The 10,334-nt window shown below is 37.7% G+C and overlaps 1 protein-coding gene across 1 annotated transcript in view; it reads left to right on the top strand.

Moving 5' to 3' along the window:
• LOC144445618 (short transient receptor potential channel 4-like) overlaps positions 1–7,482 on the top strand; it is a 49,683-nt gene extending 42,201 nt beyond the window's left edge. Inside the window, exons 5-10 of the mRNA XM_078135234.1 lie at positions 728–870; positions 1,316–2,100; positions 3,074–3,272; positions 4,750–4,923; positions 5,661–5,702; positions 5,997–7,482. Coding sequence (XP_077991360.1) covers positions 728–870; positions 1,316–2,100; positions 3,074–3,272; positions 4,750–4,923; positions 5,661–5,702; positions 5,997–6,404 — 1,751 coding nt within the window. The 3' untranslated portion in view covers positions 6,405–7,482. The remainder of the gene's footprint in view (positions 1–727; positions 871–1,315; positions 2,101–3,073; positions 3,273–4,749; positions 4,924–5,660; positions 5,703–5,996) is intronic.
• Positions 7,483–10,334: the final 2,852 nt, after the last annotated feature.

Genomic DNA, 10,334 nt, shown 5'->3' with positions numbered 1-10,334 from the left:
ACAAGTGCGTGTAGTCTAAGTGTCTCTTGGGGCGTGAATTTAAATCCACCATCCCTCTGGAAATCTTGCAGTACAGCTACCGAGATCATTACATTATATATATACATGTACTCATTTTACACTACGGTTCCCTGTGGTACAACATGTACAGTTAAAGATGAGCGCTAGGAGTCTGGAGGTCATGGGATTAACTGTAGTAATGCAATTATACTGTGACTAGGTGGCCGGATAACTTGATATAACTTGGGTGTATGTATGTATGTATGTATGTGTGTGTGTGTGTGTGTGTGTGTGTGTGTGTGTGTGTGTGTGTGTGCGTGCGTGCGTGCGTGCGTGCGTGCGTGCGTGCGTGCGTGCGTGTGTGCGTGTGTGTGTGTGTGTGTGTGTGTGTGTGTGTGTGTGTGTTTCTTGGGCCTGGACTTGAGGGGGGAGGGATGTTGTGCTTTGTAAAAGTCCTAACCAAACAAACCTGGAGAGAGTTTTCATAATTCACTTCGTAACAATACTACATTACTTAATATTACATTCATAGTTATGTACAATACTGATGAGTACTACTTATATTATACGTGTACACTGCACATTGTTTACATGTGAAGTACACAATATATACTTGAACATAATTCCATTTTCAAACTTTGAAAATAAAGGCTTGGTTTATACGACTAGATATATTAGATGATAAGAAAAATTTGTTGGTTAACAAGTATGATGAATTCTTTGATAGGTTATACCTGGCAGGAGATATTAGAATTGTGGAAAAAAGGACCACAGACCGTGAAGGAGAATGTCTCGTGGAAAGCTTTTGATTTCCTTACTCTGAGTTTGTATTGGGCGTGGATAGCTTTACGAATAACCACAACGTTACACGTAAGTAAATGAACATTCATGTATTTTATATATATATACTCTCGAAGCTGATTGAGCACTCTACTTGGCGAAATAAGAATGCAACTCTCTCTCTCTCTCTCTCTCTCTCTCTCTCTCTCTCTCTCTCTCTCTCTCTCTCTCTCTCTCTCTCTCTCTCTCTCTCTCTCTCTCTCTCTCTCTCTCTCTCTCTCTCTCTCTCTCTAACTTATTGCACACTAGAAATCTCTCTAACTCATTGCACACTAGAAATTGCAGTGAATGTCGTCTGCAGAAAAAGCCAAATTCCATCACTCCTCATTTAAGGATAGATTTACGATGAATAACGCAAAACAACATTTTTATGAGGGTCGTCAGTCACCCTTTGATCGCGCTCTCAGCTAGACGTTACTAAGATTCTCAAATTACCCAACATTCACTGACTCTCTATTTTCCATCCATCTTCAAGGCTTACTTCTCTGGGCATACCATCTCACCTATAGTGGCCAGCGACGGAATCCTTTATGAAGGGAGTATCTCCACTAATAGCCCTTACAATGGTTCTGTTGACGTCTTACCGACAATTGACAACGGGTCTTCCGGATCTGATGCGATTGATATTGATGGCGTAACGGAGGACGACGAGGACAATCCGAGATATTGGTCTTTGAATTTCATACCCCCTGACGACTTTGATTTGGAATTGAAAAATATATTTGATCATGCCAGCGTGTGCCACCAAACTTTTAAAGAGAATTTGACGGCGTATATGCGAGCAATCATAGTGAGGAATACAGAGGAAGGGGTGAACGCCTACAAAGCTGCAAGGGAGCTGGAGGATGAAAGCAATGAACCTAAATCGAGGACTCGCAGGGCTGCAAAAAGAATCAATAAAGGCACTGCCGGTGGTGGCGCTGTGTCTGAAGACGAGGAAAATATGTCGAACTATCCTCGTCAAAAGATGGCGCCAACCGATCCTATTCTTGTTGCCGAGGCCCTGTTTGCTCTGGCGAAGGTATTCAGTTTTTTGCGACTGACGCGAATTACCGTTGTTATGATGTCTGTCGGACCAATGCAGATCTCTCTTGGAAGAATGATGATCGACATTGTGCGTTTCCTCATGATCTTCTCGTTTGTGTGGTTCGCATTCTCCATTGGTCTTAATCAACTGTATGTATACCATTCCTATGAGAGTAGTTTTCACTGCGATATACTTGGCAGGTCTAAAGAAACGTGTCATCAACCGTATGGAAGGTAAGGAGGTTCTTAATTATATAAAAGATAGTCGAGCAATCTCAAGTGGATAACAATCATCACCACATGCACACTTCTTCTAATTTACTCAAACCATCACACTCCTAGCCTACACTTACAAATTCTCCTCCTGCTTCTACAAACTATCACCACAACTACCATTGATTAGCAACAGTTCACCACCACCACCACCACCACCACCACCACCATATCATCATTAATTATCATCATCACCATCGTCGTCGTCGTCATCATCATCATCATCATCATCATCATCATCATCATCATCATCATCATCATCATCATCATCATCACCACCACCACCATCACCATTACCACCACCACTACCACCATCACATCATCATCACCAACCATCACCACCCACCTACCCACCACAACCACCACCTACCTACCATCATGACCATCACCCCACCACCACCACCACCACCACCCACCAACCCCATGGCAACGACGACCACTACCACACCCATCACCACCATCATCACTAACAACAAATCAACAACAACAACAACAACAACAGCAGCAGCAGCAACAACAACAACAACAACAATACCTCTCCCATCGTCAACAGCCTCACAACAATACACCCCACTCTGATCACCATGCCCACCTACAAGCCGAACTACCCCCATCACCACAACCATACACAATGCCACCCAAAACGACAACATAAAACCCCCATCCCACAATATACGTAACCATTAACAAAAACAACTACACCAAGTCCATCATCGTAGCCTCCATGTACAACAATCTTACAACCCACGACCAATATCGTACCCACGACACAATTATCTACAACGACAGAACAAAACAGCAACACCGTACCACCAGGATAACCATTTTTCCTGTTCCTGTATTAAATATGATCCCTTGCATTATTGTTATTGGTAAACAAAGAGAGAGGATACTATTGGAAGCCTACTAATATCAATGTTCGTATTTATTACAGTGTTAGCAACTCTTTAACCACACTATTCTGGGCGTTGTTCGGTATGACTGAACTGACTACTTTGAACATCAAAGGAACGGATCACTGGTTTACAGAAAACGTTGGTCGTCTTTTGTTTGCTGCTTACAATATTCTGGCTATTGTAGTCCTGCTAAACGTACTCATAGCTATGATGAGCAATACATACACCAGAATTGAAGTAAGTTGTGCGAGAATCTTCTTTAAGTGCGCCCCCTAGAGTTTATCATAGGTGTCTCTTTTCATGTATTGATTGCAGTTGTATTCCTTGCTATTACACTTCCTATTGTTAAAAGGTGTACGAGACGTATAAAAGAAAATATATAGTATTCACAGTGTTTATATTCGCTATAAAATTATAAATATTTGGTTTAATTATTTTGGCGACTAAACAATTTAGCGAAAAAGTCAAACTGTTCACACTTTTGCTCAAATTTGTTTCAGTGTATAAGTAAATATATCCCGCGGATATGTTTTATTTTGGCGCATAAATAATTTAGCGAAAATGTCAAATTTGTCACACTTTTCCTCAAATTTCTTCCGGTGGATAATTTATTACTACGATGTGCTTGTGTAATGAGTTAATATATTTAATTAGGAGATTCACAAGTTTGTCATTATTTTCTATCGCTAGTCAGAATTTACTTGGGGTAGTTGTTTCATTTGAGGTTTATTTTTGCTAACCACCAGTTTAAACAGATTTAGAGCCAACATACATAGTATTTGATAAGTCACTACATTTCGAATTATTTACTGTTCATCTAAATACGGAATGTATCATACCCAGTTGAATCGAACAAAAAATATGGAAATATCACCCTAGTCGTCTACGTCAAGGCTACTCAGGTCTATGCAATTGGCTCTGCAGCTCGAAATGCGAATCAACACTATTTCCGATTTTTTGTTCAAAATTATAAATTGGGCGTAAAAAAATATTGTATGTTTTCGATTACATTAAATTTTAGAATAGGCGGGGTAGGTAGATTTTTAATTAATTTTGTTTTCCATATGTGAGTGTCTAGCTCAGGTAGTTATGTTTTCCATTGTTTTCCATATGGTCTCTAGATCTGTGTTATTGGTTTCTTCTCATCAGATGTACAACCATTACAGATTGGAAGAACAGTTGGAAGAACAGTTTTATAGTGTCTTTTTAAGCTGATTTCAATTTCCGCATCCACTATTTCTTGCGCGACTTCACAATTTTCGCGATTTTATTATTTTTTCAAAAAGTTTAGGGTCGGCGTGAAACACTAGGTTGGGTCGGATAACCGGAACCAAACAACCTTTTTTATTTGGCCGTATAAAGTTTGCGCGCGCAGGTTAATGATATCGTCGGGCTATACTTTGAAGGAATATAATTATAACTTACCTAGGGTGTAAGCAGTTCACATCTCGGACTCAAAGTAACAATGATGTTCTGTAGCAAAATTACGACATTACCGGTCAACACACTGTCGGTTCATTTTGATACCGTAACGTTATCGGTATTAAATTTTTTACTACTTTAACAGTATCAAGTTGATACTTTATCGATTGGTTACTACATCATCGGTTGTAACACGTTCGTTTTTGTTGTTCTACGTAGCTGAGCGAAGAAAAGTATTAGGGAATTAACATCTAATTATCTCTCACACATGTTCTCTGTTTTTCTTATTTAGGAAGACGCCGACATGCAGTGGAAATTTTCACGTTCCAGTTTGTGGATGAGTTTTTATGATGAAACTAATACTATAGCGCCACCATTTAATTTCATTCCAACCCTGAACTCGTTTAAATATGTTATGAAACACATGAAGAGTAAGTTGAATGGAGGAGGAGAAGACAGGAAGAGGGTACGTGTGTATGTTGTCAACATTTAGGCTGGTCTCGAGTACCCAGACTCTCGCCGTTGAGGGCACAGACTCTCGCCGTTGAGGGCATGACCCTCGAGCGAGAGTCTGGGAACATACAACGTCAGCGATTGTTACAAGATGGCTGCGCTGAGAGGATGACCCACAACATGACCTCTGTAGTACTAGTAAAATCACATGGTAGCAACTCTTGCTAAGAGTATTTTGGTTAATCTCCTAACAAAGATGGGTTTCGAAAAGATTTATGCCATGATTATTATTGAATATATGCAGAACTGATGAATTCAGAATAATTTTTGATAAATCAGTGACCGACCAAGATCTCGACATCGGCCACGTTACCCTTACAATTGTTGAAGTTGTATTTTTCCAGATTCTCGCTCGGGGGTTATACCTTAAACCGATGAGATTCTGGGTAACCGTGACAACATTTAGGCCATCTCGGGGAAGGATGCCATCTTGAAAATTCAAGGACATCTTGGAGATCTCCTTATTTGGAAATAAAAAAACCCCGAATATGTTAGTACGACTCTAATGGTTAATCTGATTGGCTGCCATCAATCTCAATGGGGTGGCTCGGTTTGGGCTGGCTACCGTCCCACTACCGAATACAGTGGCTGGTACATGGCATCGGGTATTATTATATATATGTTCATAAGAATCATAAGAATGCTACAGAATCCAAATATTTAATTTTGTAATTTCTTGTTTCTTAACAGAAAAAGCAGAATATCTTTCTGAAGAAGGACAAAGAATACAAAGTAAGTGTCATATAGTTTGATCAAAGAAACAGTTCATAGATTGTTCATAAAACTGTAGCATTTCAATTACACTCTAAACATTTTGACGCTTAGGACGAGTCGCATGTGTTCAGTTTGGTCTGGTTTCTAGAACACATGCATTCTGTGTACTTGCTCTGAACACATACTCTGTGTTCAAAAGGAGTTATATGCGATATGTTTCTGTAAGAGGGAAGGAATAAACAAAATAAAAGTGCATGGAAAAGGCAAATGGAATCAAAACTACTATCTGCGATATCTTACCTTCTTTTGCAGGATATAGTACAACAGCTTGTTCAACGATATATATTTGATAAGAGGCGGTCAGGTGACGACGAAGATGGTGACCCATTGCTTATGCAGTTGAAGGAAGACATTTCGGGTTTCAAGTATGATATGTTTGAGGCATTGACAGATATGGACAATAAGATGAGACAATTGAAATCTCAGATAGACAACAGAGAACCACCTCCAGACGAACCTGTCATTGGAAGCGAGATGTTCCAAGCTCTGCACGACGTTGTTGCTAATGCCCCCGAATCACCCAAACCCATAGGCCCTGAAATGTTCAAACATTGGGGTTCAATACATCTAATCGACGAGGCCCAGGAGGCACTACTCGAAGAAGAAACGGATGATGACGACTCTGAAACTACGTCAATGCATTCAATAAAAATAGACTGACAGTTATAAAAAAGATCGAGCTGTCCTTCAACATAAACAATAACATGTTGAGCATCCCGACAAAAAAAAATATCACGGAACATGCAAGCTATTTCGTACCAAAGTGTACTAAAGAAGTCTCCCTCAGAGTCACCGAGAACTTCTGCAGGCGCAAAACAGAGCAAGTGTTTTTGATAAAACAAATATACTAACGAGTTGGGCAATAACATTGAGTAAATAGAAAATTCAAGAAGTAGAACGTTGTATCTTAAAGTAAAACTCTGAGTGAGTGTTAAATACCACCCCCCCCCCCCGAGTAAATGTGTCAGACAGAAGGCATCAAAGGGCTTACTATAGAACTATCTTGCCCATGTTAAAGAACTTGATGCATGACTGTAAGTAAGAATATATAGTGCAGTTAATATGACTTTGTAACTATTTATATATTTATACATCTCTGTTTAACGTCTTTTGACAATGTTGGCTCCATCATATGCAGTGTTATTTGCAGTGTTAATTATTCATACAAATTACAAAATGGCCTAAGAATGCTGATCAACGTTTTTACAGTACTAATATGTAGTCATTTAAAAACATAACGCATTATTAGACCCGACATGTTATGTGCATCTTTAGAAAAATGTGTTCTTTGAAAAAAAATTTTTAAATTTTTTTTAGATAACTTGCGTTCTACGGAATATTTTCTAGATGAAAGTTTGGTCTATTATCACTTATTTAGTTGAGAATCTGATACCAAGCGTCTTCCGTAAGTCAAAAAGGTTTTGGATCAAACATGTGCTCATACATTTTACGGTGACGTTTACTCAAATAGTAATGTTACTGCTTATGTAATGTCAACTCTATTGTCTAATACATATTTTGTGCTATAAAGTTTAGGGTTATCGTAAAACTACAAATACAACAGTTATTAATAAAAACAATATCAATCGTATAAACGGATCCTCAAGGCTGTAAGGTACGCCATGACGGGGCGCCCTCACACATCAGTCAGCCGGTGAGGGCGGAATGAAACGACGTATCCACAGTAAAATAAAAAAAAAATATTTGGTATTGACTACCTCTACAGGTTAATAGTTCTATTACAGCTAAAATGATGTTGGCTTTGTGTTTCATTCATGGACCATTACAGCTAAAATGATGTTGGCTTGGTGTTTCACTCATGAGACATTACGTTTTTGACATAGAGCTAGACACATTTCAACTCTCGACTAACACAATAACAGAGACACAATAAACACAGCAGGATCCTTTGCCCAATCACATTGAACACTGATAAGCAGTGCTATTCTTTCACAGTGCAGTGGAAACAGGCTTGTAATGAAAACATTACACATGGACTTGATAATTTTAATGGCTGCAATTATCTATTTTCCAACTTGACTAATTTTACATACATACATACTTACCTATGTAATTGTTTCCTTTGCATTAGAACTTGTCTGAGGGTGCGTAATAAATATCTTGTCACATGAGTGAAACACCAAGCCTACATCATTTTAGCTGTATTTGTAATGATACGTTATTGCAAAAGTAAATATTCACACACTGCTAAAGTAAAAGTTAAATATTGGTGACCTCTTGAGAAATCAAAATCATTACAACCGGTTAAACAGTTACCTAAAAAGATGGTTAATCTAAACTTTTCTTTTTCTGAAAAAAATGCATTTCTGAATCAACTTACTCTTCTCCGGCGGATTAATGCAAACACAGCTAATAATTTTCAATTATTTCGCCGTTTTCATTGCAACAGTTCTTAAAATATTCAGAAGGTTTTCTTTCCATATATTGTTTATATAACAAAGGGGGTTAATATTTGACATTTCACTTAGATAACAAAATGGATTCTAACAATTCTAAATAAATGAAAAAAACAATCAAATACAAGCCAATACATGGATTAAAATATTATGTAATGTACTGTGTAAAAAATGGATTAGTTTTGAAGGTCATCTCTGTTCTGGGCTCATACCACCACACCAACAAACAATTTGTATGAATCTTGTAAGAGAACAAACAACTTGTTTGTTTCTATCAAGGATATTCCTTGTAAATAAGTAAAAAATATATTCTATAATGTTATTGACATTTATTAGAATTTGATGAATAATGATATAAAAAAGATTAATTTTTAATTATGCAATGTACAACCCCAATTGCTTAGACAATCTCTTGTATTAATCAGGTAAGAATTTTTTTTTGGCAATTTTTAAAGCTATTTGTAGCTGTACATGCGCAGTTGTACATGCGTAGTAATACATGCGTAGTAATACATGCGTAGTAGTACATGCGTAGTAGTACATGCGCAGTTGTACATGCGTAGTAATACATGCGTAGTAATACATGCGATGGCGAGACCCCACTGGTACAACTGGAACCAAAAATGACAGATTTAAATACTTTAGTGATTTGAAACGTTAGTGCTTTTAGAACAAGGTACATGCGATTTTGTGTAAAGGTTAGAGGTTCCAGTTAGTAGATACGAAAGCAAACTAAAGGGCTCGCTCAGTCGCGCCGCCATTTTGTCTCTTGAATGATAAAAGAAATTGCTTGTATATGCCCTATACTCTTGTAAAAATTAAATTGTTTTACGTTACTATATATCGTTTGATTTTATATGACCAGGATGAATCGGATTTATGTAAATATTTCAGTGATTTTATTCTGTTTACAAACTCGTGGGTTGAAATCTTCCCCTTATATACGGTTTGTAAGTAGAGAGAGAAGCAATCTCCGATAATTCTACGTTTCATAATAATGTGAGATTGCCATCCATGATAATTTTGTACATGGACTATCAAGAACATTAGGACCAGGGGTATAGAGTTACAAACTATTGGCGACATGTCTTTTAAATGACTAAGAATATAACTTTGTGACTAAATTTCTTCAATCATTTTGTTAAATTAAAAAAAACATGTGTAATAATAATTCTAAAAAATAAAGACCGGCATGCCACATTCTATCGGATCAATATAATTATTTAGAACTAACACTGAATCATTTTTTTTATGTTATTATAATGTCTTTTAGCCGTTTAAATTTTTGTCTCTGTTGTTAGTAATTTGAAAGAATTCAGACAACGATGTAATCAGAACTTCATACACTTCTAATTTAAAGAGTTTTAGCAAATAGGTAAAATGTGAGGTCTTTTCCCTACATTGAAATACTGAATATGCAATGGCATCATACCCTAAATACACAAACAAGTAACATTTTTCTATGTGATTTCTGAATATCGTTTTTCAATTTGAACAATGTATCTGAGTACTGAGACGTCTCCTGTCGAATATTTGACAGAGCGTACATTTAAGGTCGATCACACAATGTCACACAAGCTCAATAAAGGAACTTTGTTCGTTTAGGGCCACCCCCCCCCCCCCCCCCCCCCCATGGACGTTCACATCGACATTTTTATTTATCGTGTCATCACAATAAAAAGTGTAGCGGTCACATCACTACGATCGATACAATGTACAACATAGTACATGGAAAGATTATCGGAAGCCAGCACTGTATATCGCATTAGCAGTAAATTAGTAAAATTGGAATCAACTTATCAACATCGCAATGATGAATACAGAACCTATTATCGTTAAAGGTGGGACAGTTTTCTACATTTGGTTAGACGTACGAAAATTAAATTCAGCCATCGCATTGACGGACAGACCACCCTGCCCACTATAAACGAACGAAGTTAGCTTGTGTGACATTGTGCGATGGTCCCATGACCCATCTAATCTAGACCAATGAAGTTCGATAACATTATAAGCACTTTCGTGTGCAGAGAACGTCAAGTTGTCTTCACATTTTACCTAGCTTTCGCGTCAGGAGCTTCAAATTTTACACCTGCCAGTTTTAAGAGTTTACGGTAAAGAAACCCACAATGTGTAGTCATGGGGAAGATTCACAAACAGTTTTAAGGTGTTAGAG

Source organism: Glandiceps talaboti, chromosome 14 (assembly GCF_964340395.1).
Source record: "Glandiceps talaboti chromosome 14, keGlaTala1.1, whole genome shotgun sequence".
NCBI lineage: Eukaryota > Metazoa > Hemichordata > Enteropneusta > Spengelidae > Glandiceps > Glandiceps talaboti.
Note: the sequence above shows the minus strand (reverse complement) of the source record. Positions and strands in the feature narration are given on the sequence as shown.